Raw genomic sequence first — 16,085 nt, forward strand, 5'->3', positions numbered from 1 at the left:
TGGGTTTTTTTTTGTTTGTTTTTGTACCAGGGATCAAACTGGGGTCCCTGCATCTGTGAGGCAGGTGTCAGAACCACTGAGCTAAATGCCTGGTCCCCAAGAGTTATTTTTATTCTGATAACTGCCTGTGTTACAATTTGCCGATACAGTTGATCCAGAAACTTAAGTGCTATTGTGTAGCAGCCATTGTTACTTATGATGGCCCAATAACTTCTATGACGAAGAAAAGATTAATTCCCTAACCCCACCCCCACCGCTGGGCACCTCCTTCCTTCATGGACTTTGGGTAAGCCCTGCTCCCATGAATGGGGTGATGTCCTTATGGATCAGGCCCCTCAACCACTTGGGGAGGCTCTCAAAAGCAGAGACTGTGTTTTGTTCCCTTTATACTTCCAGTGCTGGTTCAGAGAATGCCCTCCATAGATGTGTGATAATCCAAAAAGGAAGACAGTGAAGTGACAATCTTGTCCCCTAAACAAATTGCCTGAGAGCAGTAAATTCACCTCTCCCTTGCCACATCCCACAGGAAAGCCCAACACAAGGGTCAGCCCAAGGTTGGCATGGAGATGTGTGATAGCTTCAGCCAAGATTCAAAAACTTCCCACATGTAGGATTTCTGGGTAACATTTTTATTTAGCTCAGGTGAATGCTTCCAACACATTTATGGACACTTGGGTAAAACTGTTCTCTTTTGCATTAGATGGTTCTTAAGCTCATATAAAATAACTGCAAACATATAAGCACTGTGCAGGCTAGAATAAAAACGTCACTGTGTACATTTAAAAACAGACATTTTGGGGCCAGGGATTTAGCTCAGTGGTTCTGCCAGCTGCCTTGCAAGCGCAAGGACTCGAGTTCAATCGCTGGTACCAAAAACAAACAAACAAACAAAAAATAGACATTTTAAGCCAGGTGTGGTGGTACACACCTGTAATATCAGTACTTTGGGAGACTGAGGCAAGAGATTCACAAGTTTGACCCCAGCCTGGGCAACAAAGAGATTTAGGAAGACTCTCTCTCTCTCACACACACACACACACACACACACACACACCACACACTCAAGAGACTAAGAATGTATAGCTCTGGATAAAGACCCTGAGTTTAATCCCTGGTATCACATACAGAAAAATTTATATGGGGTACAGATAATGGAGACCAGTAAAAGGTATCTGAAAAATTTCTTCATTTCGGCCCTGGCTCTTGGACCTAAAGAGATGCAGTTCCTCTAAGATGCGAGTCACAGCCCCTCCAGGACAGAAACAAAGGTCTTACAAGTCTGGGAGGCAGTTATGTTTATTACTGTCTGGAGGAAGGGCAGACAAATGTGATCCCCCAGGCGTGGAGTCACCAGCCCATGGGATCACATCACTCAGCCTTGGGCGAATAGCAATGCCATCTCTGTGTCTTCCCGGTCTGGCTCTTCCCTTAACTCCAGGCAGTTCCCACAAGGATCAGACAGGTCCTGGCATGGCCTGCTCTGTTTCTTCAGCCAGGCAGTTGCTAGGCCCAGAGACTTGCAGAGAACTCCTCAGACTTTCTCAGAGGCTGAAAGACCTAACCATGCAGGGCTCCTATCAGGCTCCTCTGTGGAAGTTCTCTGGGCTCCCCTGTGCCTCTGCTGTGACCACTGTCTGTTTTCAGTAAGCAGAGTGGCAAGTTGGGGTAGGGGGCTGGCGTGATCCTCTAAGATCTGTGAGTTTCAGTCTGAAGTTCAGATGCCTGGACCAGCAGCACCCAAGTCTAGTACCCACACAGACCAGGTAAACAGATCTAGGCTTCGGGGCACTTGAGGACAGAAGGACGTAGCTGTGCCTGGAAGTGATTGCATCGGGGATACTTCATAGTCAGACCATAGATGGGGGTCATGTCCACCTGCACACCTGGTGATATGCTGAATTCCAGCTGCTGCAGCAGGATAGCCAAGAAGAGGAAAACCTCCCAGCGGCCAATGGTCTCCCCAATGCACCGGCGCTTGCCCAAGCCAAAGATAATCACCTTCTCACTCAGTGCCTTGTCCACAGTGCCATCAAGAGAAAGAAAGCGTTCAGGTCTGAACACAGATGGGTCACCCCACAGCTTCCTGTAATAAGAGGAAGGCAGCTGAAGGGACATCTTGGGGCTCAGAAGCATTAAGTGGGTTGAGCCCCAAAGGATAGGGATAGGAACCAGGGATTTAGCTCAGTTGTTCCATTGCCTGCCTTGTAAGCGCTAGGTCTGGAGTTTGATCTCCAGTACAAAAAAAGAAAGAAAGAAAAAAAAAAGAAGAAAAGATACATCATCAAAGGCTCGGGATGGGAAAATGGCACATAGCCAGAAGGCTCTGAGCCCAAGGGAGGGTGGCCCAGCCCACCCAGTAGTTTCCGCTGCCCCTTACAACTTACTTGTCATGGTTAATCTGCCACTGGTTCACAAAGACACAGCGCCCTTTGGGGATGTAAAAGCCACTCAGACTTGTGTCTCTTACGGTGCTGGGGAAGGAGAAAGCAGAGTGAGGCTCAGGGTCACAGAGGAATTCCCCCATCTTCCATGCCATGTTCCTCCCTGGTCTCTCATTGATGTGTGGGCTACAGCAAGGCCCAGTGTCAGACAACAGGGACCCGGGCAGCCTTACCTGTGTGGGATGGTGAAGGGCACGAAGGAGGAGTGTCGGAAGACCTCCACGATGAAGGCTTCCAGGTAAGGCAGCTGGGTTCGATCAGTGAGCCGGGGCTGCCGCTCCCTGCCAATCACTGTGTCTGCAGAGCACAAGATCCAGATGGACTAAGGGACTGTCCAGGCCTTGGAAAACCCCTTCCTGGATCCCTGTGGATGCAGCCACCACCTACCCAGCTCCTCCTGGATCTTTCTCTGTATACTTGGGTTCATTACCAGGTACAGGAAGCTCCAGGAGATGGCAGTTGTGATGGTGTCAAAACCTGGTCAGGGTAAAATATAGGGAGAAGTAGTTAGGCAGGTGACAGATCAGGACATTCAGATACAGAAAGGGAATAATGGGCTGGGCCGTACCAGCTCCAAAGAGGTCAAAGACAATGCTAATGATCTTGAGGTCTGAAAGCTGAATATTGGCGTTCTCATCCAGCTTCCTCTCCTGACAGTGCTCTATCAGGCTGTCTGTGATGTCCCGGATGTGACCCTGGGTGGGGAAGACACACAGATGAGCAGATCCCAAGCCCAGTACCACCTCCACCCCCTCCCATCCTGGTCCCTCACTGTCACTATCACCTTTGTTCAAAAGGTTAATACCTCAGTCAGTTGCTGTCCCAGCTCGAGCCTCCCCAGGCTCTCTGCTACCTTAAAATATGAGGGGCACCCACCACACAGTTTTATGCTATTATTGAATGTGCTCTTTAGCCTTTCTCTACCATGAAACTAGGAGACAAACTCTTAACTCTCTCCCATCCCCACAACAACTGGTCCAAGGTTCTGCATGGAGTGACTTTAAGGGGCTCTTGCTGACAGAAGCCTAGAAGAAACAGTTCTACTTCCCTGGTGAGGATGGTGCCCACTCCATAACAGCTTCCAACTCCAAGGGTGGAGCCTCCCTGAGAACCTGCCCCACCTCACACTATTTCTCTCACCTCTGACCTCCCATCCACTGACACTATTTGCCTCCCTGGCCCAACTGCCTCTCCCCAGCCTGCACCTTCTCAAATGTTTTGTAGTGCTCCTTGACCATCTTCTGTGTGAAGACAGAGAACTTCCTATTCAGTTCCTTGAAGTTATCCATGGCAGAGTTAGGCAGGTATTGGAGAATGGGGATGAAGTCACCTGGGTTTCCAGAGGCAGTCACTTTCCCAAACTCATTATTTAGATTAACTAAATCAAGGAGCTCTTGGTTGTCATGGTCGTAGCGTCGCCCAAAGCATATGGCAGAGATGACATTGGCCACTGAGACCACCATATATCTGCAGAGGTCAAAGTGCCCATGCCCCTCCATGAGCTCATGGAACTTGTTGATTAGGTACTCGGCCTCCTTCCTCACGTGCTCCTCCAAGTAGCAGGAGGACACAGAGGTCGGATCTGAAGCCACCGAGAAACTCTTCAGGGCGTCCTGTGCCAGGCGCCGGCGGGCGGCCCACACGGGGCCCAAATCTGGGTTGAAGGTCATGCTCTGGCCACCAGAGATGAAGGTGAAGCTGTAGAGGTCGGGCCGGCCCTTGAAGTCATCGCCCTGCCGCACCAGGGCCTGGCGGATGGTGTCCAGGCCGCTCAGCACCACCACTGGCGTGGAGCCGATGCGGATCTGCAGCACGTCCCCGTAGCGCTTGGCCAGCCTGGTCAGAGCCAGGTGTGGGTTCTTACCCAGGGTCAGCATGTGCCCGATCAGTGGCCAGCCCCAGGGTCCCGGGGGGCTCTTCAGGCCTTTGGGAACCTGAGGCCTAGAGGCTCTGACTACCCAGAGTACCAGGCAGAAGATGGTGGCAGCCAGGAGCAGCTCCGTGGCCGAGATGGACATCAGGAGTTCAGGCACAGAAAACATGATTAGTGTCAGGATCTTCAAGGCAGATGCTGAGAGGTGGGACAAGAAAAGAAAAATGAGACCATCAGATGGAGGACAAGAGGAGCCAACATCATAAAAACTCAGGGAAAAGAGAATGTTCCCAGCCAGAACTGCTGAAAGACAAGAGGGACAGGAGGAGGTGGCAGAAGTTGTTGAGCTGTCAATGTGTTCCAAGAATTTCAGCCCCTCCTCACTGAGGGTCAGAGGGGGTAAGCAACTCACTCAAGGTTGCACAGCCAGGAAGTAACTACTTCCAGAACACCGTCTCTTAACTTCTGTACAATCTAAAACAGTATTCCAATCTCAGTCTCTTTTCACATATCATAATTATCATTTACTTCACATTTTCCAAAACTCAGCTTTAAATTCATCCTAGTAGCATCACCTGGAACAATAACTATGTGAAAGTGTAGCTTTGATTTTCCCCAACACATTCAAATAAATGTATAATCAACACGTATCACCCCAGGGCTCTTTGAGTCTTACCCACCCATGCTATGGGAAGGAGGAACTTAGGGATCACCAGCTCCTTGGCCTCATTTCACATTTCAGGGACACTGATCAGAACAGTCATTGACTTGCCCCAAACCACTTTCCAGTTGTTAACAGAACAAGGACTCAGTCTCTAGGGAAATTTCCAAGAGTGGCCAGCTGCTACCACAAGTACCTCCTTTTGAAGATCAAGAAACAATCTCCCCAGAACCTCTGCTGTCTACACTTAATCCCAAAACCTAAGGAATCCTACCAAACAGGAAGGCCACCGCCCAAGCCACTCTACTCTCAGCCCCCCTTTAAGAGTTCAACAGACACACCCTTTAAAAGCAGCTACATTGAACTCCCAACAGAAATCCAGGCCAGATTTTTCACAGCGCTCAATTCTTCATGAATGAATAGTCCCAGTTTCCCTTTTCTACCAGTCAACAGGCAGCTGAGAATAAATGGAAGGTTCCCAACAGGCCAGGGCTATAATGAAATTCCAGACTGGATTATCAAAAATTAGGAATGGATCTGAATTTAAAAGACACTGAGGTGAAACTTTCTAGGCTGGACCCAGAAAGGATGTTCAAATCCATGGATCACTGTCTACAAGGTATTAGGCTCTGCCTGGGGCATCTACCTCCACTACCCTGGTGGTCAGAAGAGCCAATTTCTCATTCAAGTGGCCTCGGATTGGTCATTTTCTCTTTCTAGGCTCAGGCTGCATAATCTGAAAGCAAGGGTGGGACAAGATCTCACACAATTCAAGAGACCAGCCAGGAGAGAAGAGAAGACCCAGACACAAGACACACCAGATCTCCAAATCCCTGAGAGAGCCAGGGGCATGTCACATGGCAGGTGGGGAGAGTTTTCAGGGACTTGTGATTCCAGCTGCCTGCAGCCGGCCATCTATCACACTGATCACCTCCCGGCAAAGGACAAAGGACTCAGTCCCCTCCGCTGACAGAGGGGCTGCACAGGCCCCCAGCTTCCTTCAATCTCCCTGGTGGCCCTAGTGGGAAAGCCTCAAGGTGCTACCCAGGGGTACCCTACCCAGAGTCACCTGGGATGGTGCTGGAGCTTGGGGCTTGGAGTCCCAGAAGGGGGTGGGTGGGGCATCTATGTCTAGAGCTTTGGTACTTGATAGGGAACCTCAGGCAAGACCTGCTCTTCTTCTGGCCTCAGTTTTCCCACTAGAGGGTCAGGCTGCCTGATCACTAAAGATGTTCTTAGCCTTCTGTTTTGGAGGTGATAGTCCAGTGACTTCCTGGAAGACTTGTAATCCTCCAAATTTCCCTTTTATTGGGAAGAAAGGAGCAAACCAGAAGTGCCCCACACTCACCTGTGGCTGTGAGGTGCTAAGCTGAGAAGAGCAGTCTCTGGGGCAGGGACCCCAGGAAAGATGGGAGGCTCCAGATTCTGTCACCTTCAGACTGAGGGTGAAGGCACCACCTTTATAGGAGACTGCATGTGCCCGCCTCCTTCCCTAGAGCCCTAGGACAGGGGTGGGGGCTGAAGAGGGACTGGAGGGTGGTGGCTCTAGGGGTGGGGTGAGGAAAGGACCTCATCTAGGTGCTGACACGGAACAGGATGAGGGCTGGGGGCAACTAGGGCCCCCACTTCCAAATGCTGCACCCGTGTGCAGTGCAGAAGACACCAGGGAGGGCGAAGTCGAAGAACAAGAGCGTGAGGAGCGGATGGAATGGGAGACACCGGCCTTCTCTCCGGCATTTCTGCACCCCCACACTACTGGGAGTGCACCTGCCAGGCAGGCAGAGCAGGGCTATCACCAAGTCCGAGTCCTGGCTCGCGTGAGAAGCCGGCGACCCTAGCCCCAAGTCATAGGTGGAGTCACTAAGGCCCAGTCCCCCTGCCACGGCGCCTCTAGGGTCCGCTCAGGGCACCCACGGGGGGCGGGGGCTGCAGGGCTGCGAGAGCTGAGGTTAGGGACAGAGAAATCGGATGGTGGGGTACAGAGATGGGGAGGGGACACCGGGACAGAGGTCGCGGCGGCGCAGTGCCCGATTGCGTGAGAAGCGCCCTAGGCTCGCGGGACTGGGCTGTCACGCGAAGGGGGTGGGGACGCGGGCGCGGCCCTTAAAGGGGGGAGGCAGGAGCCTGAGAGTCCCGGGGGCGCGATTGGAGGTGGCTGGCGGGGGTGGGGAGGAGGCTCGCGTGCAGAGCGGGCTGCTGCCTGGATCACAGCCTGCGCTGTCCACGGTCCCCTCCCGCGGCGGGTCACGCAGCCCGCACTGCCCTGCACGCCTGGCTGCCTGCCTGCCTGGTGTCCCCACCCCTGCTAGTTGCCCGTGCAAGACATCCAGGGAGAAAGGCTGCATTCGCGCGTCCAGCTCAACCTGTGCCCAACTCTCTTTAGCAGCCAAAGGCACCGCCACCTGTCCCCTGGCCCAGCCCAGAAAGATCTCCTCCGCCCTGGCCCTCCCACTGCAGTTGGCTGCCTGGGCACTGCACAAATATTTACCAAGAACCCACTGTGCGCCAGGTGCTGGTGAGCAAAACAGATGAGAGCAGAAATGATAATGCTCCTCTACTGGCCGCTTGCTTATATTCCTGTGGGGGACATGCATTATATTCCACAAAAATACAAAGAACAGAACAGCAGAGAAAAGGAATAGCTATAGAAAGAGACTTAGCAGAGAAAGGGTAAAGTTACAAGAGGATGTAACACAATTTCAAAGAGGGTTTGCTGGATTTGCAGAAGTATGGCGTCAAGAACCAAGGTACTCAGGTTGAGAGAGCCCCTGGGGGAGAGAACAACAGGTTCAAAGGCCCTGGGGCAATATCACTAGAAGCAGTGGGAATGTGCAGAGGTCCCAGGACCCGGGATCTTCCCAGAATGTAGTGTCCAGGGAAATGGGATGCCTGTAGGGAACCTGCCATCCCCCCTGTTACAGAGTGTACCCCATTGGGAAACCTGAGACTATGTGACACTGAGATGGTGCTGGGGTTGAACCCAGGAAGATCACACTGGCCACTCTGCTGAGGTGAGAAGGAAGGTTCAAGGGCACTCTGCTCTATTCTGAGGTCTGTCCAGCTCCATGACACCACACTTGGGGAGCCCTGTCAGGGCCCCTAAATCATCAGTGGGCAGCAGAAACAAACAGACAAGGCTTTGCTCACTCCCTGATCTAAAACAGCTTCCAAACTGGGTTCCTGTTTGTCTCTTGTCCCTTCCAATCCCTTCTCCCTGCTATGGCACCCAGACTGTTTTTGTTTGCTTGTTTGTTTGGGGGTTGTTTGTTTTATCAGAGACAGGATCTCACTATGTACCCCAGGCTGGCCTTGAACTTGTGGCCTGCCTCAGCTTCCTGAGTCTTCGGATTATAGGCATGTACCACAACACTCACCAGGACTGATCTTTTTTAAAATGCAAGATAGCTTTCTGTCACCACCTGTTTACCCCTCTGGAATCTAAGGATAGAGAAGGAACCTTTCACAGAACCTACCAGCTTTCCCACCTCTATTTTGCCCTTACTTTGAGTCTCATATAAAATAACTCTTCCTCTGGTATTCCGCTCCGATCCTCTCCACAGCAAGTTAGCTTCCTCCTGGTCTGTTTCTTTTCTCCAAGGTACTTCTCAAGACATTTGAGCCTGCCTGTGTCCCAGATGCCACCTGCCACTTGTCCTTCCATGCCCTAACATGGAAAACCAACCTGTGAGACACTGATCTGATGCAACAGGTCCTGGCAAAGGAGAGCAGTTGATAAAGGAGTTAGAGACTGCTCAATAGAGATGAGTCTCAGAGCAAGAGTGACACACTGGACCCAACAACTGGTGCTCAGATGGTGGCCTTAGGCAGCAGAACAGGACACAAGGAGGTACTGCTGTCTTTCTCAGCCTCCTTCCGATCATTCTGCTCATGGCATCGCTGACTCACCTGATAAGTCTTACAGCCCTCAAGAGAGGTCTGTGCTTCAGGCCCAGGTGGGGCGAGAGCCACGGAAAGTAGAAGAGAGCAAGGTACTCCTAGGTACCCCAGCCTGCTCTGCGGCCATGTTTCCCTCACCTTCCCAGAGTCCCCGCCCCTTCACTAGCTGGGGAGAATCCCAATAGGGCTAGAAAAGCCCTCCTGTGCTGGTCACCCCAGCAGGCATCCAGAAGACCCCCCCCCACTCGGTAGAAACGCGTGTCTTTTCCCAGAGTCCTGAAGGGGCATTGATGCCAAAGGAATGCCTTAGCTAATAAAGCCAGTGCCTCTTCCTCTGCTCAGCTGGAAAGATGTCAGAAAGGTTAAGCCTGATGATGCCCAGCGAGCCAACGTGGAGTCTGGAGCGCTGGCGCCTTGATTCGAGGTAGGTTTTCCAGCCAGGCTGCAAAGGGAGTCCCAGGGGGCCACGGGAGAGCAGGCTCAGGCCTGGACCAACACCTCCATTTCCCCAGACCCTGGGGCAGGAGTGGGGTGCACTGGGGTCTCAGGAGACCTTGCCCTTCTCATCACCAAGCCTTGTCTGGGCTGCAGCTGCAATGACCGGAGGAAGCCTCTCTGAGCACTGTGCAGAGAAGGAGGTGATGGGCAAGAGGCTTGAGGACCTTGGCCTGGAGCTGAACTCCCAACGCTGGGTCAAAGTTTGCTTGCCTTGCGTGAGAAGCTCTTTGGCTGGGATTCCATAGTGATTGATCCCCAGGGCAGGGGCAGGGGCAGAGAGGGCTCTGGGCTGCTGGGGGGATGTGGACAGCTAAGAGTCTCTGCCTGGCAGAGTCCTCAGGCCCAGAGCCTTTGGTCAACACTGCTGGGCGGTGTGTGGCAGGGGCCCGAGAAGCAGTGAAGACCCATAACAGACTCCTATTGCATGGCAGAAACAGGAGCTGTACCCCAAGCCGAGCCTGTGCTGCGCCTGGAGAGGCCAGAGAGACTATGAGGGGAGCCCTGGGGTAATTATGCCTGTCGTCCTAGCATAATCATTAAAAGGTCCTAGCTTGGTAGTAAGTTATGCAGTCACCCCAGGGATAGCAGGGATCTAAGAGTTTCCCTTTGCCCTTGTGGTGACACCACACCCACTGTTCTTCAGGGGTCACACGACCTACTCTCAGCCAACAGGTTTGGAGGGCCAACCCCACCATAAGCCAGGCCAAGGAGAACCCTATGGAGGTTTTGATGAAGTCATTGAATGAAAGAAGTTCTTCTGGGGGTGAGGGAGGTCGTGCTGGTTAGAAAATAAATCTGGAGCCAGGTGTGGTGGCACACATCTGTAGTCCAGTACTCAGCAGCTGAGGCAAGAGGGTCACCATGAGTTCAAGGCCAGCTGGGCTATACAATGAGTTTGAGGCCAGCCTGGAATACAGATCAAAACTCCCTATCTAAAAAACAAAAAAGTTTGGAGCTGCCAGTGACCAGTTTTTAAGAAAGCCACTGAGGGGAGAGAGCAAGGGGAAGAACTGATGGCGTGCGCCTAGAACTACCTATTCCTGAACCCATAGAACATCACAGTCACATGAACAAAATCACTGCCCCTTTTCCTCCTCTCTTTCTCCTCCTTTCACTTTTTCCTCACCTCTTCCTCTTCCTCTTTTTTCTCCTCTACTTCCTCTTCTCCTTTTCCTTTTGTACTATGAGTTAGATTTTGAGAATTTGTAACTGCAAATAATTATAACCCAAATCTGCCAGCCTGAGAGTCATAGCCTCCCATGCTCTAAGGCTGGGCACCTGATACACACCCCAAGAAGACCCACCCAGGTGAGACAGAGTCCTAAGACATTACTCCTGTTAGCCAGACATGTGGTGCACACCTGAAATGCCGATACTCTTAGAAGCTGTCAGCAAGTGCCTAAGTTTGAGCCCAGCTGGGGTAATTTAGGAACTGAGTGAATCTGTCTGCAAATAAAAAAATTTAGAGCCAGATGTAGTGGTGCACACCTGTAACCCCAGCACTCAGGAGGCTCAAGGCAAGAGGATTGTCTTGAGTTTGAGGCCAGCCTGGGCTACATAATGAGACCTTGTCTCTTAATTAATTAACTAAAAGGGGCTGGGAATGTAGCTCAGTGGGAAGGGCCTGGGCTCAATCCTCAGAACCAAGATAAAATTCTTTCTCACACTTTCCACCCTCCTGCCCCTGTGTGAAATGTGGAAACAGAGTCTCCAGAGCAACCATATGGGGTTGGGTTGCTGCAGGGCAAATACCTCTGGCATGGCAGAGTTGACTGGTCACTCTGTGCCTGTCACTGTGCCCATGTGCCTAGAGCAGGGGCCAGGGTGGCCCCCGAGGAAGTGGGAGTTGGGGGACTTGCTTTAGTGGAGAGAGGAGCGTGTTTGTTACTAACATGTCACAGTGTTGAGACCCGGGTAGCATCTTCAGCTCGAAGCAGCGTTTCCCCGGAGGGCTTGCTGGTGGGGAAGAAGTAGTTGAGAGAGGCTTGGGGTTGGAGGAAGGAGGCTGAGAAAGACACATGACGACACAGCACGTGGGGATGTGCAGAGGCTGAAAGCTGGAGAGATAATAGGAGGCTGGTGAGCAGGCTGCATGGGGGGCAGAAGGGATGGGAAAGGGAGAAGAGAGGAATGGAGGAACTGGCTCACACGCTGAGATTAGGAGTTGAAGGTTTGCTCCAATGTCTTGTAAAACGAGTAAGTAATTTGAGTATGGAACCCGCGTGCTTGGATTTGCAATTTCAGAAAGTTCACATAGGTGGCAGCATGGAGATTGGGCTGCAGGGATCAGGGCCTGGAGTAGAAGCCTCAGAGAGCGGTTTAGGTTTAAAATTAGATAGACAACCCATTCAGACCCTCCAGTCTCTCAGGGCCTATTCATATTCCTCAATAAATATCCCTACTATTTAAAAAAAAATAAAATTAGAGGCAGGCCTGCTGATGCTCACCCCTCATCCCGCCACTCTGGGACCCCAAGCCAGGAGAAGCTCAAGTTCAAGCCCAGCCGAGGCAACTTAGCCACTTAGCAAGACCCTGTTTTAAAATAAAAATGAAGTGCATGCCTGTAATCCCAGCACTCGGGAGGCTGAGGCAGGAGGATCGCTGTAAGTTTGAGACCAGCCTGGGCTACACAGTGAGTTTCAGAGCAGTATGAACTACATAGTGAGACCCTGTCTCAAAAAACCAAAAATAAATAAATAAATAAATAAAATAAAAATTTAAAAAGGACTGAGGATGTAGCTCAGTGCAAACTCTCTGGGTTCAATCTCCCCAGAATTAAATAGAACTAAAAATTCTATCTACATTTCAAATGTCTGACAGCACAGCTATAAAATAATTTCTTTTCAAGGCCCTGGGCGTGCTAGGCAAGTGCTCTGCCAAGGAGCTGCACCTGCAGCTGCAGAACATTCTCCATCATAGCAGAAAGCTCCACTGGACAACACCGGTCCAAGGGCAGAGATGCAGGCTGGAAGTTCCCTGTGAAAGTGCGTGAGGGAGAGCAGGGCCTGGTTGTGCACGCCTGTAATCCCAGCACTCAGGACGCTCAGGCAGAAAAATCATGAGTTCAAGGCCAACCTGAGCTACGAAGTGAGACCCTCTCTCCAAAAGCAAGCAAGCAAGCAAGCAAGCAAACAAACACCCAGAGCTTGGGGGAAGTGGTGCCCAAGCCTGCGGCAGATGACCATTTAGCCATTTGGACACAAGGAGGCAGTCAGTGGCAGGGACTGCTGGGTGGCCTTGCACTGCGAGTTAACTGGATGTGCAGGTCTGAAGTTCAGGTGAATATCTAGAAACTGGTGAGATACCACCACCTCACCTCTGCACCCCCGCCGCCACCAACCTAGCTATTTATTTATTTAGAGACAGGGTCTCATTATGTGGTTCAGGCTGGTCTTGAACTCAGAGATCCTCTGGCTCAGCCTCCCCAGTACTGGGATTACAGGTGTGCAGCAACACACCTGGCTCCCCACCCCAGCTTTAATTATTCCCCCTTGCACCTCCAGCACCTGTCCTCTGAGGACAGGCGAATGGGGCTCAGCTGCTCCTCTCCAGAGGCCCACGGTCTGCACTGGAGTTTAAGTAGGGTGATGTCCCAGAGCCATGACAGAACTGAGACAGAGTAGGGAACAGTGAGGGGCTGCCATAGCTGCCTCTGGTCACTACCAGCTCTAGGTGGCCGCAGCATCTGTCCCTACAGTTACCTTCACTCCAGCCATGACCCGTACCTCAGGCCCCTCTTCCTGTGATGTTGAATCTCCAGTTCCCACTGCGGCCTCCTCCTTTACCAAGCTCCTCCTCCCCTGCCCCCAGCTTTGTTCATTACTCACACCTGCCTCTGACTGGCATGAAGATGAGGCAGTCATAGCAGCCACCTCACAGGGCTACCATGTAGCCAAAACACAGAAGACTCCTGTGAACCCAAGCACAGAGCTTGGGACATAGCAGGTGCTAAATAAACTTTAACCATCATTACTCTTCTAGAAGATGAATCCAGGGAATACTCTATGCAGAGTCTTCACAAAGCTCCATGCAAGTTCACACTCTCGCTTGTGAACAGTGATTTATTCAACAAATCTTTTCCTGAATACATTCTACCTGCCAGTTCCAGGGCAAAAGACTAGAGATAGGAAGAAAAGCAAGCCAGGTGTGGTACCTAACTATTAATCTCAGCATTCGGGAGACTGAGGCAGGAGGATCATTGCAATTTGAGGTCAGCCTGGACTGTATAGTGAGTTCAAGACCAGCTTGGAAGACATAACAAGACTGTGTCTAAAAGAAAATGAAAGAAAGAAAGGGTAACAGCAGCCAAATTTAACCTAATACATTGTATGCTTAAGTTTAAAATGGTGAATTTCATACCCTAGACAGATAGGCAGACTGATATCACCAGGATTTTAAAAAGTGAAAAAAGAAACCATAGAACTATACAACAGAATAAACCTTAGCCAGGGATGGTGAAGCACGCCTGTAACAAGGTAGAATCACCAAGGGTTCCAGGCCAGCCTGGGCTACATAGTGACTTCACGGCCAGCCTGAGCTACATAGGGAGACCCCTGTCTCAAAAAAACAAACAAACAAACAAACAAACAAACAAAGAATATACCTTAATTTAAACCACAAAGTGGTGTAGATCAGTAGATGGGCACTCGTCTAGCATATGTGAGTTCTTATGCTCCATCTGCAGAATCACACAAAAAAGTTCAGGCTCGAACTCACAGTGATCCTCCTGCCTCAGCCTTCCAAATCCTAGGATTATAGGTATGTGCCACCACACCTGCCCTGCTTTTATTTTTTGTGTCAGTGGAATCATGCAATATGTGCTCTCTGGCGGGGGCTGGAATTTTTAAGATATCTTTTTATTAGTGTATGTTTGCAATCAGTGGTACCTCAATTCATGAATTTAATGCTTTCCATGATTCTGGTTGCAAATCAAATTGGATGAGAACTGAATCAAATTTGCCCTTAAGGTGAATATTGAACTTAACTATTGAATTTGATTTGGTTCTTGTCCAATTCAGTTTGTGACCAGTATTGTGAAAAGAACTAAGTTCACGAACAGAGGTACCACTGTAGTTACATTTATTTGGGGGAGTTGGTACATGTATCTGTCCTATCTTCATATCTTGATCATTTTCTATCCCTTTACCCCCACTTCTTACCCTGCCTCCTCCTCCTGGAATTTGCACCTGTACCCGATACCTCTTACCTTTTTTTCCCATTTCCCCCTCCCCTCAAACCCCTTTCTTTTTTTGTACTGGGGATCAAACTCAGGTCCTTGCACTTGTGAGGGAGGCAGCCAGTGGAAACATTGAGCTACATCCCCAGCTCTTTCCCTTCTATTTTCACTTTTTTCTTGTCCCTTTTCCTTTCTCCCTCCCATCTCCCTTGTTCCCTTTCCCATTTGAACATTTTCTTCCCATTTCCCAGTACCTATTATACATTTTAGTCCTTATTTCTACTTTTGATTTCTCACACCAGAGAAACAATGTGGTATTTAAATCTGTGTCTCACTTATTTCACTTAACAGTATGGCTTCAAGGTGCATCCATTTAGCTAAGATGTATTTGGGTTTTTTTTTTTTTTTAATACAATGGAGTACTACTCTGCCATAAATAAAGATGAGCTTGAGACATTTATAGATAAATGTATTTTTGTTTTCTTCTGGCCCTTCATGGTTTTATTTCCAACATTTAAATCTTTGATGCATTTGAATTTATTTTGTTGTTCAGGGTGTAAAGACACTTTTTTTTCCAAAATGAAGTATTCAATAATATATCTTTCCCCACTTAATACATTTTTAGGGCATTTTTAGGTTAATAGAAAAATTGAGTGGAAAGTACAGAGGTCCCAGATACCTCCACAGAGCCTCCTTTAGCAGTAATATTTTGTACTAGTGTAACATATTTGTTACAATTGATGAGTATTAATACATTGTTATTTAACTAAAGACCAGTCCAGTGTGGTGGCACACACCTGTAATCCCAGCACTTGGGAGGCTGAGGCAGGAGGATTTCTGTGAGTTCAAGGACAGTCAGGGCTACATGGCGAGTTCAAGGCCAGCCTGGAATATATAGCAAGATCTGGTCTATAAATACATAAGTATCATTGTTTTTATTTTTTTATTCTTTGGGGTTTATTGTTGTTGTTATTTTTTGAGACAGGGCCTTTCTAAATTGCCCAGGCTGGCTTTGAACTTGCAATCCTCCTGCCTCAGTCTGAGTGCTGGTCTTACAAGCATGTGCCACCCTGCTCAACTTATTTATTTATTTTATTACTTTTTAAAATTCTGCCAAAGAGCCGGGGATGTAGCTCAGTGGTGCTGCACCTGCCCGGCAAGTGCAAGGTCCTGAGTTTGATTCCTAGTACCAGAAAAAAAGAAGTTTTTTGGTCAGGCATGGTGGCACACACCTGTGATCCTAGCAGTTAGGCAGCTGAGGCAGGAGGATCACTTTGAGCCAAGGCCAGCCTGGGCTACATAGTGAGACCCTGGCAAAAAAATTTTTTTTTCCAGAAATGGTGGCACAAACCTGGAGACCCAGCACTCAGAAGGCTGAGGAAGAAAGATAGCAGCAAGTTTAAGGCCAGCCTAAACTACATAGCAAGACTTTGTCTCAAGAAAACGCTCAGATGCTGGGGATTTGGCTCAGTGGTTCTGCCACCTACCTCGCAAGTGCAAGTTCCTGAGTTTGATCCCTAGTACCAAAAAAAAAAAAAA

General features: G+C 49.9%; 1 protein-coding gene across 2 annotated transcripts; it reads right to left on the minus strand.

Moving 5' to 3' along the window:
- Nucleotides 1-1,085: 1,085 nt before the first annotated feature.
- Nucleotides 1,086-6,420, minus strand: LOC104863930 (cytochrome P450 1A1). 2 transcript variants are annotated; one of them, XM_010626622.3, is made up of 8 exons: nt 6,324-6,420; nt 3,647-4,512; nt 3,010-3,136; nt 2,829-2,918; nt 2,615-2,738; nt 2,385-2,471; nt 1,999-2,083; nt 1,089-1,557 (listed from the first exon to the last, which is right to left on the minus strand). In XM_010626622.3, the coding sequence occupies exons 2-8, from the start codon at nt 4,481-4,483 to the stop codon at nt 1,504-1,506; spliced, it is 1,404 nt and encodes a 467-aa protein (XP_010624924.1). In that variant the 5' UTR covers nt 4,484-4,512; nt 6,324-6,420; the 3' UTR covers nt 1,089-1,503. The 2 variants fall into 2 exon arrangements, with proteins under 2 accessions (XP_010624914.1, XP_010624924.1); XM_010626612.3 differs by having other exon boundaries at nt 1,086-2,083.
- Between the last annotated feature and the right edge of the window lie 9,665 nt (nt 6,421-16,085).

This window comes from Fukomys damarensis, unplaced genomic scaffold (genome assembly GCF_012274545.1).
Source record: "Fukomys damarensis isolate Sample0158 unplaced genomic scaffold, DMR_v1.0_HiC HiC_scaffold_25, whole genome shotgun sequence".
Taxonomy (NCBI): domain Eukaryota; kingdom Metazoa; phylum Chordata; class Mammalia; order Rodentia; family Bathyergidae; genus Fukomys; species Fukomys damarensis.

What these genes read in the sequence shown, in the direction of transcription:
- LOC104863930 (XM_010626612.3), bottom strand. Translation starts at nt 4,483, where the DNA reads ATGTTTTCTGTGCCTGAACTCCTGATGTCCATCTCGGCCACGGAGCTG. An exon ending in ACTACAAAACATTTGAGAAG is followed by an intron (nt 3,137 to 3,646) that starts GTGCAGGCTGGG and finishes TTCCCCACCCAG; the next exon opens with GGTCACATCCGGGACATCAC. An exon ending in CCCTTCACCATCCCACACAG is followed by an intron (nt 2,472 to 2,614) that starts GTAAGGCTGCCC and finishes CTCCTTCCCCAG; the next exon opens with CACCGTAAGAGACACAAGTC.